Below are 24,297 nucleotides of genomic sequence, written 5' to 3' on the forward strand. Positions count from 1 at the left end.
TGACATCGACGGATTGAGGTTCGAAAATTAGCCCAGCGTCCGCAAAAATATAACGTCTAATCTATACTGACTGAAACTACCAGCTTAATAAAAAAGTAGCCTAATTCGCGCGCTGAAGCGCACTTTTCGTAAAACTCAGAAGTTTCATGTATTGTAGGTGTTTAAGTATTGCATTAGGGTTTTTTTTAGGACATCTGAACTAGAATACAGTAGCCAATGGTATCCAGTAACCCTGAGAGAGAGAGAGAGAGAGAGAGAGAGAGAGAGAGAGAGAGAGAGAGAGAGCGCGCTGGTGATGCCCTCCCCTCGCCAAGTCTCCTCCACTGAGATGGTGACGCTCCTTCAAAACTCCAGTCTCACGGCGGCGGGAGCAGATTGCTTGAGTCATCTGGAGGTTCATAACTTTACCAAATCCTTTATAGCTTGTCTGCCAGTGAGCTAGATGCCTGCACTTGTCAGTAGGTGATCTTGTTATATATAAGCTTAAAGAAAAGATAAAAAGAGAAGAAGCACAATAAAGTACCTAATGCATTTACACGGGTAGACTGTGAAGCTCGTGTAGAGTGTCTTTATATGTGCGCACCGCTGGTGCCAGACGCGCGTTTCCAGCCCGCGCTGGTGATGCGATGCCCCGCAACCACAGCGGCGATGAGGGCGGCACTGGTCTCTGGATGAAGACCTCGCAGCACTATGGCATGAAAGATGTTGAATCCGGTCGTGGGACGATGAACTGCGCGACCAGGACAGGCGACAGCCTTCTGTCGGCGCCGGGCACAACAGGTGCAGGAGCCTCAGAGAACCAGAGAAGAAAGCAGGGCGCCCGGCTGAGCTTGCTGGGGAAACCGCTCGCTTACAGCGCGCAGAGCGGCCGGAGAAACGCGCGCTACAGGAAGCTCCAGAACTACCTCTACAATGTCCTGGAGAGACCGCGAGCCTGGGCATTCGTTTACCATGCCTTCGTGTAAGTAAAAACGTTCTTACTCTTTTTTTTATTTTTTTTATTGACTGAGCTACATCATGCATGCTCACAATTGCAGTTCACCTGTTACTTAAAGTGATATCTGTGCACTTTGTTTTGAAAGTCTCCGTTTCTTTAAATCATTGTGTATATCTAAATGTTTTCTAAAATGAATGTAGCTATGCTGCTGTTTAGTGTTTTCATATCATAGTTAATTTCTCATATCCCAGTCTCCCAGTTGTTGAAATGACTGCTTATGATCAAAATGATAATTTTTTCCCCTCGTGTTTGATGCCATGTTCAGTATAACAATGAATTAATAAATATGGTAATTATTAATTCTGGGTTTTAAGAAATGGTTCTAGTTACAATAGTGCAAGATGCTTGATTATTGACTTTTGATTATTGACTGGTATCTAGCAGTGGGCTTTTGATAGACTCTGCAGTTTGTCTTTTAAACGCACCAGTAAGATCTCAGAGGGATTCGCGTTATGGTGCGTATTTGCCATTACCGTTACTGGGAAATTTATGATAATGGCTTTTCAGAGATTTTTTTCGAGCTCCCTGAAAGAAATGGTCTTTATATGACCCCGGTTTAAAGAGAAATGCATGTACTCTGACATAGTTTTTATGTTCGGGTTGGCTGCGTCTGTTGACATGTTAGGAGCGTTTGTGCAAGGAGGAAGCCGAGCTGTCGGATGGTGAGACTGGAGCGCTGCTCTGCGCTACGAGACAGGATGTTGTTGTTGTATTTTTGCTGAGAGGACAGCTGAGGTCAGGGAGGTTAAGTTGTTACATCTGCAACGACGTATTGTCCCTCTCTAGTCAGAAAGCTCACAGAATCAGCACACTTGGCCCGGGCCCTACTTGAATTAATATCAGTGGGGGAAAAAATCAGCAGAGGAAGGAATCGGCTTTTACATGACTTGCTGCTCGGTCATTATCGTTAATTAGTTTTTGACAAGGTTCAGAACCTGTTTATTAAGCGTTTGTTACCAGTGATAGAATTTTCACGAACTTGGATCGTGTGTGCGCGCGTAAACGAAAGAAACACGGTGAGAGTTTTCGCTGTGAGAAAGAAGTTAATAAAGAAAATCTTAATCTTTTGAGACCGTTGGTTTCAAAAGGCTGTGTGAAAGAAGGCACGGGGGACTGTTTGAAGTCAACGAACAATCAATCACAACCACAATCTGTGCCCTGAGCAAACCATATGCTGCTTCTGCTGTTTCCGTCGTGTACTGATATCCTTTGTCATAAACAGAGTCAAATAGCACATTATTAACATTATTAGCGAATTTATTTCTGGTGCCATGAGGGTCAGATGTACATTAGGAACATGTGTCCCGCATGAACAAATGCCTGATTAATTGCATCGTTAATTATGAAGATGCCATTTAGAGCCCGGGCTTCATGTCGTTAAAATAAAATAGCTTGTATGTGATGAACAAGGTCATTAAATGTCGCACTTGCTGTTGCTTGATAATTTGTTGCTGGGCAAGCTACTTGAAAAATGTAGCGAGCTAAGCTAACAGTTACTCTTCATTAAATAAAGCTTCACTACACTAAAGCTACAGCCATGGGAAATGTAGCAAGCTCAGCTATATTGTAACATGGCAAAAAAAAATGATATTGAACCTACATCATACCAAGTCAGTGCTCTCACAGTGATCAATAAAACTGTCAGTCAAGCAGATAGACAGGCATGAGAGTTCAGGTTAATTGTTTTTTCAACAACATTTGGCAACAAAAATCTGTATCATATTACGGGGCTGGATTTACCTCATATTGTGACATAGGCAATATACATTTTTGCTGTTGGCCAGAAACCTCCTGTTGGTAGTTGGTATTGTATACATTTATAAAAAGGGTAGCAAATAACAATAAGGTTCTTTAATTAGCATTAGTTAATTAATGTACACAAACTAAACATGAACAATATTTCTGCATCATTTATTCACCTTAATGTTAATTTTAACATTTACTAATGCATTATTGAAATAAAGTTAGTTAGTTAATTCACTGTGAACAAACTAGCACTGAACGATTGTATTTTTATTAACATTTAACAAAGTCAACAAATTAGTCATTAACCGACATGAACTAAAATGAACAAATAAATAAATACTGTAATAATGTACGTGCATCGTATTTATGTTTTCATGAACTTGCAGTTGTCTGTTGCTATTTATTATTATTTGTTATTTGGCCATAATATCATATTATAAAGGATTCAGCACTTCACACTAGCTATTTCACTGTGACTCAACAACAAAGCATAGACTAAGGCTGTTCTTATAAAACAACAACCAAAAAAACATTAGCCTTTACAAATATAGTGTTTCTCCAAACTACGCTCTCACTTTATTGATGAGAGAGGCAGGAGGAATAATGAGGTTTGACAGACAGTTTGAGGAGCCAATGGCGTTAAGAGGTTTAACGGTGGTGGCATAACTTACTGATCCTAGATCAGTAATCCTTAGCTGTTATATTTATTATTTGAGCTCAAGTTTCAGAAAGTAAGTTGAGTAAATTAGCTCTTTAAGTAAATTAGCTTTTGTTGATGCTACTGCGCTACTTGATCAAAAATAGAGCTTTGCTACTGAACCTATGTACATTATACCTAGCAGTGTGCTTCTTTACTGTACCATGCGTTAACCTATAACACAACGGTCTTTTGTAAGATGACTTTCTGTTCAACAGGTGCTTCAAATGCAAAGAATTTTCAGTGGCCATATCAATGACTCACAGTTGTTTGCTCACCCAGCAAATGTTTTTTTTTTTTTTTTTTTTTACAGTGCATAAAAGCAAGCTAATTTTTTTGTGATGAGCAGATACCAAAACCACAGCTGAGCTCATTTAAAGCTTCCGTGCCACAGTTCCGTATCAATATCAGCAAAATCAGTTTATCCCCTGCATGGACTAATGCTAAACATAACCCTTTCTGATAATCTTTACTGACTCTCACGTAGTATACTAAGGGGAGTTTTTCTACTTACATTAAACTACTTTCCTTTTCGCATATATTCATTAATACTGGTTTCACCAACATTTTGTTATGTAATTTGGAGTAATTGAGGTGATTTATACTGGACTTTGACTGATGGTTTTTAAATTGTAACAACCAAGTTGGTCCAAAAAAAGAAAAGAAAACGTCACTGTACCATTTTTTTTTCAAATACCAGTTGTACCAAGCACCCGGTCAACCCAGCTCTTGACATGTACAGATGCAGAAAACGCAGAAAAATGAGGACATAAATACATAAACAACATCTCCAGAACTGCTCTGAGAGCCTCTTCATGTGCATTTTACTGTTTCCTTTGAGTAAAACCAGATATTCACAGCAACCCGTCAAAATAAACGTTTGGTTTAGACATTGTGCCAGAACTATATTACTTTTAATTTGAATAATGTTTGTGATAGGCTGCTACTACCACTACTGTTTAAAAAAAATAATAAAACTTAATTTTTTAAAAAGAAATAATCACCCATTATTTTCCTGAGCACTCAGGAAGCTGCTGCAGTTTGTGACTGACTTAGGTACAGGAGTCAGCCTTCATCTTAAGTTTTAATATTTTTCTTTACACTATCCCTATACTGGAATTCAGAAGAGGATTTAATAGATGTTAGTCTTTAATGCGAAGTAGTGTTAATGTGCTGAATCAGTACTGACAATCAATGTTCCACCACATCTGATTGAAGTTTTCTTAAGGGCTTTTCACACTTGAAATCGCTAACCCTGGGTTAACTTTAACCCTGGGTTATCCTAAACCCTGGATAAACTGAATCCTGGGATATCTGTAATCAAGTTTCACACTGCTCATACTAAACCTGGGGTTAAATGTTAATCCTGGGTATTCATTAATAGACGTATCACACTGTACATTCCTACAGTGTACATTCCTACCGGGTTAATGTTTTTATTTGCATATTTGTGGTGGCACTGTCACAGAATAGACAAACAGCTGGTAACTTATTTACATAATTTTTTATGTGTATTGCTGGTTATTTAAAAAAATGGCAGCATATTTCTTTAGCTCAGCCAAGTGGAAGGAACAGCTGATAATAAATGTAAAGAATAAGCTTTTTTTAATGAATTCGGTAGCAGAGCTACTGCAAGCGATTAGTGCTAGAAACCCATGTATCCTTTGCTGAAACTTCCGTGTTTTCATGGAGAACGCAGGTCATGGTTGCTTAGCAATAGCAGATGCCATGGGAGCGCGAGCATGGAGCGCAAGTTACAGAGACAGCTTTAGAAAACAAAGGAGAAAGCGGAGCACGTAGCGCTTTTTTAGGTATGACATGACACCCAGAAAAAAGCGAGAACACAAAGGCAAAGGTACGAAAGAAAAAATATTTATTTGAATTTCTTGATGTTTTTATTTTTTCCGCCTGCTGTTTAAACGATGCGCGCTTTCTGTTACTGACATGACACAAGCCTCGCCGCTCTATTTCTGATTTCTGTTTTCGATCTGTTGCCAAGCGTCCAGCAGTAACAAGCAAACACTGCTCCATTTCACAGTCAACAAACTTAGCACCACAATGCTGGGTTAACACCACAAATACGGTGCTAACCCATCTCCGGAGCAGGGTTCCATAACCCCGGGTAAAATGCGGTGCTAACACCTCAAATTCAAATTATAGGTGTGAAACATGCCTTTTTTACCTGGGTGGTGTTTAGACAACGATAACCTGGGGGTTAAGTGCAGTGTGAAAAGACCTTCGGGTCCTATAATTTGATTGACCAAGATTTTCAAAGTTTGACTCTTTAAAACCTGGATTCGTAGGAGACAAAGAAACAAAGGAAGGTGATGTTATTCTTGAGCTGTTCGTTTAGGATTAACACACCTGTTTGATGGAAAAGACTATTGATGCACTGGCCACCAAGGCCGGCCCAGTCACTTTTACTGTTATTGTAATCGAAGATGCAAGCTGCTATTACTCATGGTTGGAAGGTATATGGAAACAGAGTTGGCTCTCATTTAATGGAAAAAGATTTTAGACAAACTCAAACAGGTTTCGTATCTTGAAAAAGTGCAAAGAGGAGGCAATAAACAGGGTGTCATGCATGTGTTCCAGTGGGAGAATGAAAAATAGGGGGAAAGGCTTTCGAAAAGGACACTGTTTGATCACCGCAGGGATGCCTGACACAAGACAGACCTCAAGGAAGGACTGCAGTCCTCAGACAAGGGCACTGTATGAGCTTGTTGAGTTGCCAGCTGTGCTGAGAGAAGCTTGGAACATGGATCTTTGTCCTACCGTGTGTTATCACTGTCGATGAACGAACATTACATAATAATCATTAAAACCTTCTATTATTTGAAAGGAGTTTCTGCTTCTTACAATTCACTGAACCAGAAATGTGTTAACAAAACCCACAAAGAATAAAGCTCACTACTAAGGTTTGGGGTTGGAACAATTTTTAATTTTGGCTCTTCCTGAGCCTACTTTTGGAAATTCGTTTAAATGGACGTTTCTGAAATCAGTGCAAAACGTGTGAAAAAAGTGGATTCTGATTGGGGATGACAGCCTTCTGCTCGAAACATTCAATACAATTAATGTTGGCATTAAGTTTAATAACAGGGAGACCGTAAGCCAATAACTGCTTCTCAAGGCAACAGTACTACTTTGTATCTGTAATTGTTTCTCATGATATAGATGACGAATCAATAGAAGGCCTCATTTGCTACAGTTAACACAAGCACTTTGTGATACCATTCTGCTGATTTCATAATTACAACCGAGTGGCGGGTAGTAAAACATCAAAAAGTGCTCTTATATTAGTTGCCCTTGCTGACAGGGGGGCTGACTGATGGAGGCAGCCGTCTTCTCTTAATAGCAAACCCTGCAACATAAGTCTTGTGTGGCTGGGCATAACCCAGAGGGGCTTCCCTGCCCAGCAGTGCCCTAGCTAACATGGGCTAAAGAATAATTGCCTTCCTGGGAAATGCATGAGGGTCTTCCATTGCTCAGTGTTCTTTGTCTTTGATCTTGCTTGTCAGCATGAGGGGGTTCCCCTGATAACACTGCATTTGGGTGTATGAAAACAGGTGTGCACTGGATTCGGATTTGACAGCTCTCTGGTTTCAACCGATTACAACAGCTTATAAATTATAACTGTTAGTCAGCATTTTCCTTAGGGTTTTCTGAATAATTTCTCCAGTTTACTTCCCACGCACATGAGCATGAAGTAATCTATATCTTTATGTGTACAGTGTGTGCTGAATTGTTAGGTATGCAGATGTATACTGGGACTGCATTCTTTAACGTATTACATCCATCATGCTGTCTTTGACCTTTGACCTGTTCTTTGATCTATGATGCACTAACAACAACTGTGACAATAATTGACTCAGATGTCAAGTACAATTAAAGGAACAACTTTATTGGTTCGTATAGCACTTAAAATTGAAAAGCATTTTATTTAAGCAATATTATTTATATAAAAATATACTGTTGAATATAGCTCAACCAGTTGTTTATGGCTACTGTTTATGCATGGACGTACTACTCATTTAACATACCCTTAAACATATAATTCAAAGGTTGTGGGTCAAGGATGCATTAAATTGACCAAATGTAACTCAGCTTTGCCATCTCAAGAATAAGTTACCTCGCAAATAGTTATTTTAATTGTAATAATACATTATACCATCTTCCAACATACAAATGGTAGTATTTAGCAGACAAGTATTCATTTACTTTTGCATCTCTTCAGATGTGTGCAATCAGCCATTAGACAAGGATTAGGGAGATTTAGGTTTAATAGAAACAAATTTAAACAAAATACATGTTTACACAATTTCTGCTCTATATGGTCAGTTACCCAGGAACATTAACACCCAGCCATCCATCTTAATCTTAAATATAATAAAAATGACCCATGGTCACTGTTTCTTCTGGATGAATGGGAATCTCAATATTTGTGTACTACATTTTTTGCCAGTAATTGAATTTTGCCTTTAGTACATTGAGTGGTAATGGGCCATGATTGCATTTGATTTGTTTTAACTACTGATAAAGAACAATATAATATTTATCTGCCTGGATTTTTTTTTGTAATTCTGTTGGATCAAATGTCAAAATCTCTTGCTGTTGCTGTAGCAAGCTGGAAGGAATTAAAAAGCCATCTCGGCATCATGCACGAAGCCTCTTTAATTGGAGTTGAAGGATTCTGCTTTTGTTGTGGCAATTTTGCATGTACATCCTTTGAAGGGATGCAATAGTGGCGTCTTTGCACATGTGTTAGTGGCTAATGAAATACATTTAACTATGCAAATTTTTCCGTATGTCATCAGACACATGAGAAATGACTCATTAAAGCTGTGTCTTGTTCTCGTGGGTGATCCTTTCGGTGTGCTTTTGGATAATATGAGGCAGCTGAATCTGAATTAGATGGCTTTTGTTCTGAAGGATCAGATATGTTTTGGAACTGTGTCATGTCCCGATACTATCCCCATCAATCCAATATACTTTCTTGTCTCTCTCACCACTTTCTTGTAAATGAAAGTCAAAAGCCCAGAAATACATTCATAAAATAATCAGATAGGTTTTGGGGCAGTGGCGTGCTAAACCAAATGGTTCATTAGAGCAAAACTAAAACGTTTGAGAACATTTTTACCCTAAATGTCATGCAGTCACTCTTAGGCTTGTTCTTTAGAGGTTTCTTACATGGTCTAGTTTAATTACAGAGAAGGTCGCCGTCTGCAGTAATCCCCTCTGAACCCCGATGACTGCCTACTTCAATTTGCAAGGAGATTGTGTTAATTTCTACTGTTTACACAAAATATTTCTCTTTAATTGATAATTCAACTTTGTCAATAAAGCAGCCTTTGGGAGCTGGAAGATTACATACTTCTTATTTAGTTCTCTTTTCATATGTTGGGTTAGTGGTCCACCTCACTATTGTTAAACAGTCTTGAGAGGGTAGGTGGTAATTTTTCCATGGCAACCAATGTCCAAGCTAGAGGCCAGAGACTTTATTACTGTGAGAAATAAAAAGCATGCTGTGTTTTGAGCCTGAAGGCTAAAATTGAGGAGTACTTCACTAAATAAATATGACTTCAGGAGCCTAATTCAAAGCTATAGGCCTTCCTTATTAAACTCATCTCAAGGCTCTGTGGAGGAACTAATTATTTGTTAGTTTTTATGTATTTGTTTGGTTTTCTGGAGTGTATATTTTTTATATCTGCTTCCTAGAGGTTATTATACAATCAGATTTACATGGACAGGTAAGTTGGTGTGTATTCCTTTAAATGTTCATCCAGATTGCAGGTTTTGGATTTTGGATTACATCAGTTGGAGCACTCACACAGCACGCCCATTTGCCCGCTTACCTTCTGAAGCATATTGCAGTCAAAAATGTAATTTGCCTCCATGCAGTATTTGACATCAAAGATTCAAAGGCAATCTAATATCCAATCAGACTGTCTGACTGCTATAGGCAGAGTCATTGTGCAGAGCTTTTTATCAGTCAGGACAAGTTACTGAGCATAACTACTTGTTCTGCTTTAGAATATAGTTTGAGTTATATTTGTGATATAATTGGCACTTAATACTTTTGGAAGGACAGAAATTCAAATATACTTTTTCACAATTTTCACATGATGCCTGCACAACAGATTTTAGAAACCATCTTTGAATTCTTTTTTTTTTTTTATACCTCATTGCAGCCTATTATGGTTGTATTGTTGATTTTACATTTATCCATCCTAAATTGACAGAGTAATATTGTTAAAAAATTATTAGAGTTGAAATCATTTTAATAATAAAAAATATTTCTATCATGGCAAAGCAAAGTTTTTTAGCAGCCATTACGCTAGTGTCTTTAGCGTCACATGATCCATGAGAAATCATTCTAAATATGCTGAATTGGAGCTGAAGTAACATTGTTGTTGAAAATAGTTCTAGGATAATTAGATAATTTTTCTAGGAATTTTCTGAATATTTCAAATACAACATTTATTTAAAATAAAACCTTTTGTAATTTATAAGTATTTTTACTTTGAATGTTAAAAAGATGGGCAGATACTGAAACGAACAAGTTGTGCATATAGTCTAAAATAGCTTTTTGGAGAGTTTGAGTTTAATTTTCAGGCCCTAAGAGTGGAGTGTCCATGCTAGAACTCCCACACTAACATGCTAACAGCTCTCCTACTACGGCTCTCAGTTCTGAAGCACACCAGGCATTCCTCAAGCTGATAATCTCATACGCCACAGGCCAAACAAAACCAACTCGTATTTGTCTTCTGAAAACGTGGAAGGTTGGAACGACCAAATTCCTTATTCGATAAAATGTGACCTCTCCAGCAAAACACTGATACTCCCTTAAAACCTCTTTTCTGGAGTGTCGTCAGAGATACAACCAACATCACAGCTCCCAGTAAATGTCCTAAATAACAGAACAAACCATACAGCAACTGTCTCGACACACATACATTTTCCAGTTACGAAAAAATAACGTAGCCATTGTTCATGTGGTTCACCAACAAGTAAAAGATGTTCTGTCAGAAAATGGGCCCATTGCTTTTGCTTAGGCACATCTTGACAAACCAAGCTTATGTCTTCTTTAGAATTAAAACTAAATTAATAAATTAATGAAATATTTTTTATGAAGTGGATTGACAGTCCTAGTGTAAAGATACTACATAGAGCCTAAATTAATAATTGTTTAGATAAACAAAAGGAGACCTTTTGTCTTTTTTTTTTCAAAAGGTGCATTAGATCAACATCAAAGCAGGAAATAATGTAAACACAATGCTATCTGTTTGCTTTATAACCTTTATGGAAGATCTAAGAGATACATTTTTTACATGAAATTCAAACATACAAAAGGAAAGGCTTTTAAACTAGATAGCTTTTTTCTTCTTCCAAGGTTCAGTCTAGAGAAAAGCCTTTTCCATTATGTTGCTTTGCAAAGACAGCCATATGACACCTGATAAGTAAAGTTTGAGTAGCTGCTTTCTCGAAAAAACAGCTTCATCCCAGGACAGCAAGCCTTGACAAAACCTGACAGCTGTTTACTGTAGTGACAACAGTGTCCTCGTATGTGCACATATATATGCTTGAGGCTTGTTTGTTGGCAGCATAGGGCAAAAGCTGTTAAATATCAGAAGAGTACAGTATCCTACTGTACATATATACACCAGAGAGTCAGTAGATGCTATTAAACTCCAGTCGATCAATTGAATTCTCTTTCAGTGATGTTTTTAGTCTCGGCTCTTAATTCTTTTGCACTTTCCCAGCCACATTGTTTTGGAGACAGACAAAATTGCGTTTTGGAGATTTGGATTTGTTGAAATAATTTATGTTTGTTTGGCTCTGGTGTGGATTGCGCAATAGAATTATTGTTCTTGGCAGTTTCACGGGAACTGGAAAACCGAGCATCGTAATACGTTTATTGGAATATTTCTTTAATTATTTTTTATGAGATATTTATATGTGTAACTTTTATTTACTCATAATCCCTGCAGTTTGAGGCACTGCATATCTGTTTTCTGCATCTTGCTGGGCCTGGGTACTCTCATTGTACCACAGGAACTTCACATTCCTCCTGCTGTTTGTGTTGGGACAGCGTATGGTTCTGCAAGGAGCTCGCCATGCACTCAAATCCTTATTTGTGGTTCCCAGTCTGATTGACAGACCACCCAGTCCACAGAGCAAGCCTACAGTTAAGGACACAGTCATGACCTCAGGCCTGATTCCAGATCTCGGTGCAAGGCAGAGTTTCCATGAGGAGAACACAATTTCAGCTTTTTGAAAATAAGTCAGAACTTTTGACTGTCCGCTTGATAGAAATGCAAAATGACAAAGCCAAATTGAAGTATGGTTTTGGGTGAGATTCTATGTTTTAGTTACAATTATTAGCAAAATATATGCAATGTCAAGTCTTGCAGATCTTTGTGAGTTTACGCTATTGGACATGAGTGTTTTTTGTTTAGATGTGGGCGCTACAAAAGCGTGAGTAATGAATCGCTTTACAATTTATAATGCATTTTTATTCACAATTTACATAAAAAATTATTTTTATTAAAATAAATTATTTTATACAATTTTTTTGTTGCTTTAAAGTGACAGCTTTAATATATAGATATTAGAACGGGCAGATTAAATTGAAATCCCTTCAAAACAACGGTCAATTCACAATCATTTTTATTCGTTTCAAGTTTCATGTAAAATCTATATCAACGCTGGAAAAATTAATATTTCTTACGACTGTCTTGAAGAGTTAGATATATGATAGAAGTATAATGTTATGTGTATTCTCAATTTATTTAATTCTCTTTTTAGATTGGATAAAATGCCAGCGGTTCAGCGAACCATCAACTGTTATTCTACTCAGAAGGGTGACAAAAAGTTCTTAATCCATAAGAAATCACCAGACAGCACAATCATAAAAATAACTTTAGTTAGGATATTTGGAAAAAAAGGTCAAATGAAAAGCATCATAAAAATGATATACCACAATCACACGTTTCTATCCTGACAAGATTAGATTTCATTGTGCATGCTGGAAAACAGCAGGTAATTTACTCTGTAATTAGGTTGGTGGAGAACACTGATGTGTTGGATTCAGACGACATTAAAATCAGTACATCTGCCAGACACAAATTTGCCTAACTTCCTCAGGGAAAATGGGTCGCTCCTTCTTCCTCTTTCTTCCTTCCTTCTTCCTTACTTACATGTTTACTTGGGTATGTAGGAAAGACACTTAGAAAAGCACAAGGAAGCACAACGAAAGTGACAGAGGAAACGTAAATCTGGTACCTCAGATCATATAAAAGCCAAAGCCAGGTGAGAGGATGCGTAACTGGCACTGAGCAGACCCAGCACATGGTGCCATCCTTCCTGACTCTACCCACGTAGGCAAACAGGAAACCAGAAGACACTCTCCAGCAAAGGCATCTTTGGCCACACGTCACAGCACTCTGTGTCCCGAGGCACTCTGTGATTGAGTGGGATGCTGTGCATTCTCACCATGCCAAATGTTAGGTTCAGCTTAACCCATTGAAGAAGTTGCTATCCATAGATGCACAGAATTGAATGTGGTGTTATTTTGTTGTTTTTTGCTATTTAAAATGTTGAACCTTTGCCCACCAGATTTAAAAAAAAATGCTTTCACGTCAAGCAAATTTACTCAACTGTGATGTTGAACTGACCATGGTATAAAAAAGAATACTTTTATTGTATAGTATAGTGGTAACTTACTGGTTATTGTCCAAGATTACGTTAAGGCAAAGCACGACCATTTTATTTAGTACATTATAACCAATTCAGATTGCTCTAAATAAATGTATTAAAAAATCCTAAAAGGTACATATGAAATAAAAGATAACAGCAAAAAAGATAGATTTGAAATGTATTTAAAAAAAATTAATTAACATTAGAAAACCCTAACAAGAAAATAATTCTAATAATTGTCTAATAAAAAATCCATATTTGTTTTGATTGGGAAGTATCTGTTGGGAAGTTGTGTGCATTCGTTCTGTTGTTAATCTGATATGTGTTATTTTATCTGACATGAATTGCTCGTAAGACAGACTGTGTAAACATAAATCGCTAACTGTGCTTTGTTGATTAAGAATGAATTTTGTTTCTGTGCCATTCTGTTTGCATGAGGTGGCAGACCCCCTTTGCGAGAAGCACTGTGGTGTTAATTGGGATGGCGGGGGGAAGGATTCACATGGTGGCCAGTTCTGAGTGAACCTCTGATTTCTCTCCACAATACAACTCTAGAGCCTTTAGTAGCCTCTGAACGTTTACTGACATAAGAGCAGTATTACCTTAACAAAATTCTGCTAAAGCACATTAATGCCTGTTGCATCAGTACACAGAACTGTGTTACTGTAGACTTTCAAAACATTTGCTGGGATCAAAGGCAAAGCCCTAGCGCTGTATTTGCTCTGGCAGGGAAGTTCTCCAGGCAAAAGATTCTTGCGCTGTTTGCCGCACTTGTTATGACACTTAACTTCACAAGATGTGAGTTTTATTTGAATGATTATTTTTACAGCTCTGTAGGGCTCTTCAATAAGCTGTGAAGCTGGAAATTTAGAGCCGACAGAGGGAGGGTATGTTTTACGGGCCGGTCTATAAGTCTCAGTAGAATAAACAGCAGATTGGCTGTTTAGTTGCTGGCCACTTTCTGAAGAGGCACGATGGCCCGATGTTTTTAGGCACCTGCCACTTCCAGCTCAACCTCTCAGGTTTGTACGATTAGCCTCCTCAAATAGTGCAAACAAACTCTTCTTTGTTTATGATATGTTACTGTAATATTTTTGAGTGTATGCGTGCAGGTCTGATGGGTTTTAAGTATCGCCACATCATTGCAAAATGTTTGTACCCTTATATTTATATTTGCGTGATTGATTGAGTTGCGACTTGCGCCGTTACTGGATGCTACAGCTATGGGAACCTTATATACATGCTTTATGCTTATACAAACTCTATCTCTGTACTTTTTCAGCCTATAGTTGTCATTGGGAAACCAAAACGGTTAACCATTGGCTTCTGTCATTCTGCTATAGAGCAGTGTTCTCAAGATGTCTATATAAAGTGTTGATTATGAATAGTAAGCAATTAAAACTTTATGTATCAGTGTTTTCAGAACTGACGTGTTGTTTTTCTTTTTTGACAGTATGAGTGAAAGTTGAATCACATGGCTGTGTTTTGACCCATTGACAGAGTAACGTCAGAGCCCTTTCCCCATAGGAGCTTTCAAGAGAATTCAAGAGAAAGTGACTAAAAGCTTTTCGGCTTGAATGGAGGGCAGTAGAGGAGATGTCTCTGCATATGCTAAAGTGTTTAAAGATGACAGTGAATGTATTTATAATATTGAAAGGTTTTCTAATAATCAATAAATCTTGAACATAAGACTTGTAAATTAGTGGTTTAGTGAAGAACCACCATTTGACCATTTAACTTAAGATGAGCTCTGTTGATGTTATGTTTCATATAGTTGTTGAAATGAGCTCTTTTAAATTAGCACATCTCTATAAGTGTGAAAAATTAAACATTTTTTTCCCAATGAATCAATGTTTGCTCATATTGGATTTTTTTTGTCACAATTGTCACTAAAGATTAAGTACTTCTAAGATTAAGGACTAAAATATAAGCAAATATTTAAGTTTTTACTTTCCCAATTACCAATTAAGCATTTGGAAGATGGTTTTATAAAGCAATGAATGTATCAATAATGTTCATTTAAAACATAATGTTGAAATTTGGAAATATAGTACAGTTTCTTCTCAATGTCAATGATATTTTAGTGGATATTTTACCTGTTAGACCTCCTAAAATAAACTTAAACAGAATACAGATGAAACTTATCAAACATATGCATATACTTACATTTTCATTCTTCCACGTTGTGTATGAATGAAAGTGAGCACAGTCTTTAGTCGGTTGACCACATCACATCATATTAGTAGCATCTGTGCTACATTTCTAAATTTAACCTTTTATGACAGTGCCTTTTACGATGTGCATAAATTGTAGATTGAATTTACATAAAAATCTTTTCAAAACTCTGTGGATGTTGCACACTTTCTTGGAATAACTTTGATTTAAGTGCCTAGATTTTTTTTCATTATTATTTTTTAGTTGCTTGATATTTAACACTTCTTGGAGAATAAAGTTTTTGATATTTTCCAATGAGTGTTTTAGCGAGTTTCCATTTAAGCAGAGCTATGATGTAGCAGCTCTCTTCCCAGCAGATGTGTCATGTAGAGGATCATGGAAAGTTCAAAGCTTAAAGCACATCAGCAGCGTGTTCGTTCATTTTTTAATGAAATGCAATATGAGATGTACCGCAAGGGAAGATGTTAGAAGTTAGCAGTGTAGAGAAAATATAATATACCCTCCAAATGGTCTTGTATCTTGTTTTAAGGCCTTGTAAATGATCCACAGGGTTCAATTAGAGTGTTAGTCATACCGTATGTCACACTTTCTGATTACTTTGATATACGATCAGCCCCTTGAGAATCAGACTGCAGATTGTCAAAGGACATAGTTACTTGCTGAATTTATCCCGAAGTTAAACACCTCACACAGATCCAAACTGTGTTTACCTTATTTAAACCTTAACCAATTGAGTGTTCGCCTATAAATTGGATCATTAACTTAACATCTGATTTAAGATCACAGGTACCCAGCGGCTTTTCTTTCTTGTCTTTTTTCACATCCCTCTCAGCCCCCACCACCCCCCGTCTCCTCGGTATGTTCCCGCTATCTTTTTTTTTCCTTTTTCATGTTTGTGGGTGTTTCTGGTCCATATGTGGTGTTTTCTAGCCAGCATATATTACTCCGCCATCTGGATTGGAGATACAAGCCTGTTAAACCGTCTTATGAACACACCCTCATTTAGACTCCATCAGCTAACAAGCTTTCACAATTAGTCATATCATTAGAGAACTTGTGAACCCTGAGCTGTTGAACTTTTTTTTTTCTTTTCAGAATGGTTTTGGAGAGCTTAAATGTTTTGAATATTTAATGAGTTGAAACGTCCTGTGCGTATGTGGGCGTTCGTACCAAGAATGTGATGTTCATCTTAAAGAATTTTATTATCTCTCATTACTTTGTGTAGAGCATTTTGTTTTGTTTTGCAACAGTTGTAACATGTTTTACAGTTTGTGGTCTGTCCTATTTAAGCATTTCCTGAAGTGTCACTCATTTGCTGACAATCTTGTTTTCAGAACAACACATCTGAAAGGCATAAAAACAGGCGTTATTGTGGCATTGCGTGTTGCCATTGTTGGAGTGCTATATTAACCAGTTAAAGCGACACACAACTGTTTTGGCACAATGTTTTGACATTTGCACAAATTCATTCATACATTTTTGGATGATAAGCTTAGGCCTAACTGATAATATATAAAAATGTAAAATCGAACGCATTCATACAAAAGTGGCACGTCGTAAAAAAAATAGAAAACGTTTTTTCTTGAGATTAGGTTGGTTAAAGATACAAATGTTTAAAACAGTTATTTACAGCGTTTTAATACAGTTTCAGCCTCTCCACATGCTAGTTGCCATATTATATTGTAGACCACATATTTGTTGCCTCTTTTATGTGGTGATTTTGTCTTCATAAAATGTTTTATCATTCTCTGTTTTGTAGGACTCAAACAATGACAAATGTATGTTTGACAGCATTAAAGAAAATGAAGTCAGAAGGTTTTTTTCCCGTCTTGAAGTAATTGCTGGATTTTGTGTGTGGTGGCCAGGCCATAAAGCTGCAATGCTTTTATCCCCTTCTCTCTGGCAGCCAGAGAAAAACTATGTCATGTTCTCATTCTCTCTTTCCATTATAAATCACTTCTTTTATTTTCATAATTAAGAAAAGGGCACAAGCTAATAGTATAAAGTAAACAGAAAGCGCCACATTGCCTTAAGCGCAGCTGTCTTCTAATCCTCTCTCTAATTGAAATTCAATTACAGAATGAGATCAAAACCTTCCTGTTGAAAGCAGCCCTCTGCACTCTGTCTTGTCACTATTAACAGTGCCTTTCAAACAGTCAGAAGACTGAATCAGAGCTGCAGGCGTGGTGTTAGCACCATAGATATATATACCTAGATTCCGCGATACATAAGCTTGATTTGACATCATTCGCCATAGTAATCAATGAACATTCGAAAGCTGCCATGATCGTGCACACAACAGCTCTGCGTGAATCTAAAGTATGACGAATGATGTCAAATACACCATTCCAACATGGCGGCCACATCTACATGCATGGAACTGTCCAATGAGGAATCTATGTACGTCTATGGTTGGCACCACCCTGCTGGAAATGCACAATTCTGTGCCGTCTATGCTTCATCTAGTACGTAAAACAGCACCTTCTAGATGAACAAAAGACAGCAAATGTCTTGACATATTAGGGCATTTTTCTTGCTGTGATTCAATATGCAGCTCAATGCATGGAAACCCTCATTAGCAAATCATGATGGCCCATAGCAATGAAAGGCCATGCCATTTGTTTTCAGTATGGCATTGCCCCCTAATTATCAGTATCTCATTTCTCCTGTACTACTATAGTTATTAATGGATTTGTTTTCAATTTTATTGTTAGTATTATAGTATTTAAGCTATTGTACTAACTGGTATAATTTAAAAATACATATTTATCAGTGTTAATGTTTTTCTGCACAGTCGTGAAAATTCATACAAAATGGCAACTTTCTGTGAGTTCAGGCTGGTCTTCAAATCATTAAATTTGCAGTATCTCAAAAAAAAATATTGCTCAATCAATCAACCTGGGACAAAAGCTTTGCCCAAAGATGTGAGTATTGGGCCTGAATCATCTGTTTGCTCGCACGTTACTTAATTTTGTTTTTGGCTTGCTAAAGGACACTCTCCTTTTGGGCCTAATTAGACTTGCTGTGTTGTAATTGCTCTGCATTCAAGCTTTCAATTCAAGGCCAGAGTTGGCTGCAGTGTATTATTTTTCAAGGATAAGTATCACAGTGCCCTATGGCCACTATCCTATACATGCCACGGATTTGTCCTTGAACGAAGCCATGAACATCTTCACCATCATGGTTGTCTTGGAAACAGGATATTAAAGTCTGTAGATGAGTAATAAAGCAGTTCCCTATCACCATGAATACATGCCAGCACTCTCGCGCTTACTTGATGTAATGAAATGACTTTGACTAGAAACACATTTTTCCGTTTGTATTACAATCAGTTCGTGATTTACCTCCTTCCTCCATTCTGTGCAGAGAAAACAACACGTATCAGTTGACAAACGGGATCCTTCGTACCTAGGCTCACATCACACCTGCTGACTAAAGCACACATCACTGGGTGTGTCCATGGAAACTGATCCCATCGCATCCATCAAGAGAGCGGCCACGGGCGCAGGGGTGTCTGCCCGATCAAAGAGATTCTAGAATGTTTTCGTAATTTTCTTACCTGGAACTTAATGTTCATATATTTCAGTTTCAGAACACAAAACTTTCTCAAAGCCAATCTAACAAAATCACAGGTTGTGGGATGTGCTATTACTACACTTTATGCTGTAGTAGTGTGGCTAGACACCACCTCCAAAGAAGATCAACAGTTTAACCCGGTCCACGGATTTGCGGAACACAGGTAAATGGAAAGAGATGAACTTTAGATTAACTTTATTTTTAATGCAGTTCAAGCGTCAGTAAGAACTTTGTTAACTTCATTTCTTGACAAACTATTTCTAAAAGACAGTGACTGTATTGGATCGCACCATACAATAATCAACATTCAAACAGCGTACTAATGAAAGCGGTTAAAAACAGGATAGAAAATAGCCTATTACTATTACTATTACTAATTATTACGTTTTTGATGTAAAAATCTGGATAACATTATAAGTGGACTTTAGAGAACAGAACAAAATAAAAAAACAAAGGCAATTCAGGCCCCTTTAAAACCATTTCCTGAAGCTTGCTAGATTGTTACAAATTTTCTGACGATCTTGTTTTGACACTAAGGCATAGAAATGGGAACTTTGTGGAGTTGTTTATATGAAACCATTTAGTGAGATTGTCAAAAGTGTAAAGCAGTTAGTCCAACAAACCCATTCATGCATTTTTCATGCAGTCTAATTATGTCCCACTGACAGTTAAATTTAAGGATTGGGTTAGGGGTGAGCTCAATGATTTTCCAAATGAAAATTCATATAATCCCATTAAATAGTTATGTTTTCCCATGAGATCAAGTTAGTTAGTTGTTAAAGATACAAGTGTTTAAAACAGGTATTCACAGCTTTTAAATACTCTCGAACGTTGAGTGATTATTGGTTTGCCATTCTGATAATACAGTCTCACTATCTGCTCTGTCATTCAACATTGCCAGAGGACGAACAGACACAGCACAGCTTTTGCAAACTTTTGTCTCTTCGTAGCAAGTTTTAAGAATCTTAATGCTCGTGTGAGTATTAATGTTTAATCAGTTTTAATATTTATGCACTCTTGCCGAGAACATAATGTTCGTGTTGAAAAATGTTTGATCCCCAGGGTATCTCATTCACTGGTCACATGGTTGTTCTGGCATCTAGAGTAGTGCTGCCATTCATGCATGTCACATCTGTGCTTCTGGATCAATAACTCACACACTCTCGGGTTTGTCCCTCATTGCTCTTACGCCGTAATCTCCATGTGGCAGCAAGGTCTTCGCCAGCAATTTCTGTGGTTGATATCTCCCACCCTCTCATACCTTGCATAACTTGGAAGTGAGTGTGGCAACATGTCGGTGGGTAAGCTGTACTGGCCTCCAGTGTAGCTATGCAAAGTTTGTCACATACAATTAGAAAGGGACCATCGAACACTCTGGTAGGCTGCACAAAAATCGCAATTGTTAATTATTCATTTGAAAATGCAATTGCGATTAATTACGATTATCACAATTCACATTCAACAATGTTTATACTATTGTTTGTTTACACTATGCCATATATTTATATATAATGAACAAGCTGAAAGCATTTAAACAGAAAAAAACTTGTACTGCTTTTCTATAGTATTAAGCCTCACATGTAAACTATTCATTGGATTGATTTCTTCTTTAAATGTTCAACGATATGCCTGGTATTAAAATGTTAAACTAAAACTGCAATTAAAACAATGGGAAAAAAACCCTTAAGATAACTTGTAGAAAAAAAAAACACATCTTAAGCACTCTATATGTAAGTGACATCCAAGGTGCACACAAGTCTGTCATAAGCTCTAATGAAATTTAATTGATTGATTTACTCTTTTATTCATATCTTTCATTTATTCATTTGAAATACATTTTTAAAGTAATATGCAAGTAATGTTATATGCAAGTAATATGCGAGCAAATTCATTTAGGATTTAAAATATGTGTATATTGTGTATTATATATATATATATATATATATATATATATATATATATATATATATATATATATATATAAAAAATAACCTCAATTAAGTTAATAGTAATCATAAGCTTTATTGCTTTAAAATACAGTTTTACAATTGCAGATATGATGACAAAATGTACAAAAAAAAAAGATTTAAATAATCATAATTGCTTCACTATATTCAAATGTTCTGAATATTTCCCCATTTTATGTATGATTCATGAAAATACGTGGGAATTTAATTGTTTTTTTTTCCTCATTCATGTTCAAAATGTAGTTTGAATAATTAGTCCCAGTGGTTATTGCTATGACAGTTCACCCCTAAGGTAGGGCATGTCTATATATTTCAGCCAAATTTCTGTCTTTATTATACATGCTGACGTCTTGAATTAAAATCATCTGTATAAGTTTCACCTCTCATTTATTTTTGCCTAGAGGACAACTTAAGTGGCAGTTCTTACCTCATTCTCCCCTACATCATAGTCACTTGTATAATTCACACCAAACAAATGTTCTGCAGTACACAGTAGGGCAAAATGTCCATCTGATTCCTGGTCTCTCAGCTGCCTCCAATTTGTCTCACAGAGGTATTCTTAGCCTTCATAACATCCACCTCACAGCTCTTAGTTGCTCTTAAGAGATTAAGTTTCACGTGAAATATGAGCACATTATTCTAATTAAAACAATTACTAAATCAACAAGAGTAAATTATTTTCTTTTCAGCACTGCGTATATTCTCTTTCACTAGATCTCCACGTTTAGTTTTATTTGCATTGTATATGTTGGCAATCCAACAAAGCTTGATAGCAAAGTCAATAAAGCAATTAGAAATGAGATCCTTTTCCATCTACAGTGATTTCTGAGTGGAAATATGCTGATCTGTTATGTGTGGCTAATCTACTGTCTGTCGGTGGAGAGTGGAAAAATATGTCCCAGTTAGTGTTCTCTTTATTGAGTGGTGTGAAATAATGCTAATAGCAAATTGTCAAAGCGCAAAATCATGCGGCGCTGATGATTATTAGAACTCAATACTCAAGGATGTTTGCCGTGCATAATTTATAGCGAACATTTCAGAGGTAAAAATATCCACTTTTGTGCACAGATCATGTGTTCTGTGTGGGATGGACTGAGTAACCTGTGACCAGCAGCGCTCGTTCAGATGTGTTTTTTTTTTTTGAAAAGCTCTGAAGTGCTGCGCCGGTCTCCTCTTATTTGCCGAAATGTTTTATTTACTCCTTTCGCTCTGGATCTGTGTGAATCTGTGTTGTTGAAAGATAAGTGTACTGCAATAACATCAGTTTGTAAGCTTTGCGTTGCTTCCGTATGCAAGCTTTTTTTTATTCATACCTGATGAAAATATCACATTTTGTTGGATTGATACGGCCTATTATCTTATTTTTCACCTGATGTCGTGATTATCAATCTGATATGTTGTTGCCAAGTCTTGCTCCATGGGGCAGATCTCGATTTAATTAGACCGGTAACTGTATTTCCCTAGCTTGAGTTAATTGTTGTACTTAATCACTGCAAAGCTTATAAAGTGCTGAGCTACAGGGAACTTGCGGTCTCTGAACAGAGACCCCACAGCAGTGCTGAGTAGCGACGAATTCATAGAGATGATTAATAACCTGATGTGAAGCATGTATTTATTATTTCAGCAGCTCATAAACTTTACACTGCAAAAAAAAAGAATAAAAATCCTTTTCGTAATGATTATCTTATGCAGTTTTGTTTCTCAAATAGTATATGTTTTTAAGGATGTGAGAATGTTTTTTTTTTTTACTGGATATCAAGACATAAATGCTGATGAAGTAAACCATGTTTTTTGTAGTTTAGATTAAATAAGATGTTAGATTTTTCCCTGCTGAGTCTTGTAAACAAAAAGCCGTTATAATGAAGACATCTGTTAGAGTTGTTCTGTGATTTATAACATCCATCCTAATACGAATACATATCCTATGCTGTTTTAAAATGAGACGTCTACTATATCTCGATTGTCTGTGTGTTTAATGTGAAAATGCACGCTGAGATAAACTCTAAAAAGTAGCATACCATCATAAAGCCTCGTAGACGTCTGCAATGGCTGTTTGATGGAGTGTGTGACACTGTAAATGTTTCAGATGACATTTTAGTGGCTGAGACTGTCTCAGAGCGCAGATCATTTCTGTAGCTCTGTGTGTGTGTGTGTGTGTGTGTGTGTGTGTGTGTGCATAACAAGCTTTATTATAACTGTACGTGTAGCACTATTGCCCTTTATTTCCAACCTCACATCCGCAGCACCTGCTGTTGCTGTTAACACATCAGTCACACATGAAATGATAGCATTATTGTTATAATCGTTGTCTGTGATTGTGAAACATGGGGACCGAGTGTGGGATCTAAGGACAGATGGTATAAAAAAGACTTATCTTGTATGTCTGGCAAAAAATACAAATAAATAAATAAAAACATTTTTTATTCATATTTTGAAAAAAAATAAACATTAATAATAAGACTGTAATAATAAGACTAAGACTATATGATATGATATATATTTCTTCTTGTTTATAAACCTTACTATATTTTGCCATGTTTAAAATAAGGACAACTTTATATAAACTTATAATTTAAATTATTATTTATTTTAGAATTTTTTTACTATTAATTAAAAAATGTAATTAGAAAAACATATCTTAATATATTATGGCGTTTTACTCATTTTATTTTATTGTGTGTAAAGCCAGTAATCAGCATGCTTTCTGTTCCTGTAAGTTGAGGCATTATGCTGTAAATGCCACAGTGAGAAACACTTCAGTAAGCACATTCATTTTTGTCACATTTGATGTGTTGATTACATTTAGCTAAAGCTCACACAGACTCACTCATCGGTCATATTTCTTTTCAAAATTGTGCAGTTACAGTATTATTGAACTGAACTGAATTGTTTTCATTTCCACCCTCAATGTATATATTGCTTTTACTGACTGTGCTGATGTGTTCAGGCGAGGAGATTTTTGACCAATAAGTCATTGATGTAATTATGAATGCATTAATGAAAAGCATCAGCCACATCGATCACAGCACAGTCTCTATTCGCCAAAATGTTTCTACTTTCTCATTTACACTACTAATTTGGAGAAGCGCTAGTTTATACACTAAGTCAGCACTGTTTAGTTCCATTTGAAAGAACCAGTGCCAGCGAGAAGATCAAAGCTCAAGATGGTAACTTGTTACATGATGTGAGTGTGTGTTTTTAAAGGTGCTCTAACGGGATGGGGTGTGACAGAAGATATTGTTGACTCTGAAGGCCAGCATGTGTTGTGTTGTTGACTCCTCTGCTGCTTGGCAAATGGGTTGATCTTAGGTTTCAGCAGTGCCTTGCACCAACAGACAGCCAATGAAATAGTTAGTTTAATCAATGCATGATTATGTCAGTGAATTAAAAACAAAGAATGTGTTTTCCCCCTTTAAATTACTATTCAGCATGTAGTTATGAAA

At 36.8% G+C, this 24,297-nt stretch overlaps 1 protein-coding gene across 11 annotated transcripts in view; it reads left to right on the forward strand.

Annotated features, from left to right (window-relative positions):
* The first annotated feature begins 325 nt into the window (after window positions 1-325).
* kcnq5a (potassium voltage-gated channel, KQT-like subfamily, member 5a) overlaps window positions 326-24,297 on the forward strand; it is a 93,388-nt gene continuing 69,416 nt past the window's right edge. For 6 of the 11 annotated variants that reach the window (XM_043256087.1, XM_043256089.1, XM_043256085.1 and 3 more), the window contains exon 1: window positions 326-961. In XM_043256087.1, the coding sequence (XP_043112022.1) occupies window positions 627-961 (335 nt within the window). In that variant the 5' untranslated portion in view covers window positions 326-626. The remainder of the gene's footprint in view (window positions 962-24,297) is intronic. The other 5 variants (XM_043256096.1, XM_043256093.1, XM_043256092.1 and 2 more) reach the window with 2 other exon arrangements.

Source organism: Puntigrus tetrazona, chromosome 13 (genome assembly GCF_018831695.1).
Source record: "Puntigrus tetrazona isolate hp1 chromosome 13, ASM1883169v1, whole genome shotgun sequence".
Classification (NCBI taxonomy): domain Eukaryota; kingdom Metazoa; phylum Chordata; class Actinopteri; order Cypriniformes; family Cyprinidae; genus Puntigrus; species Puntigrus tetrazona.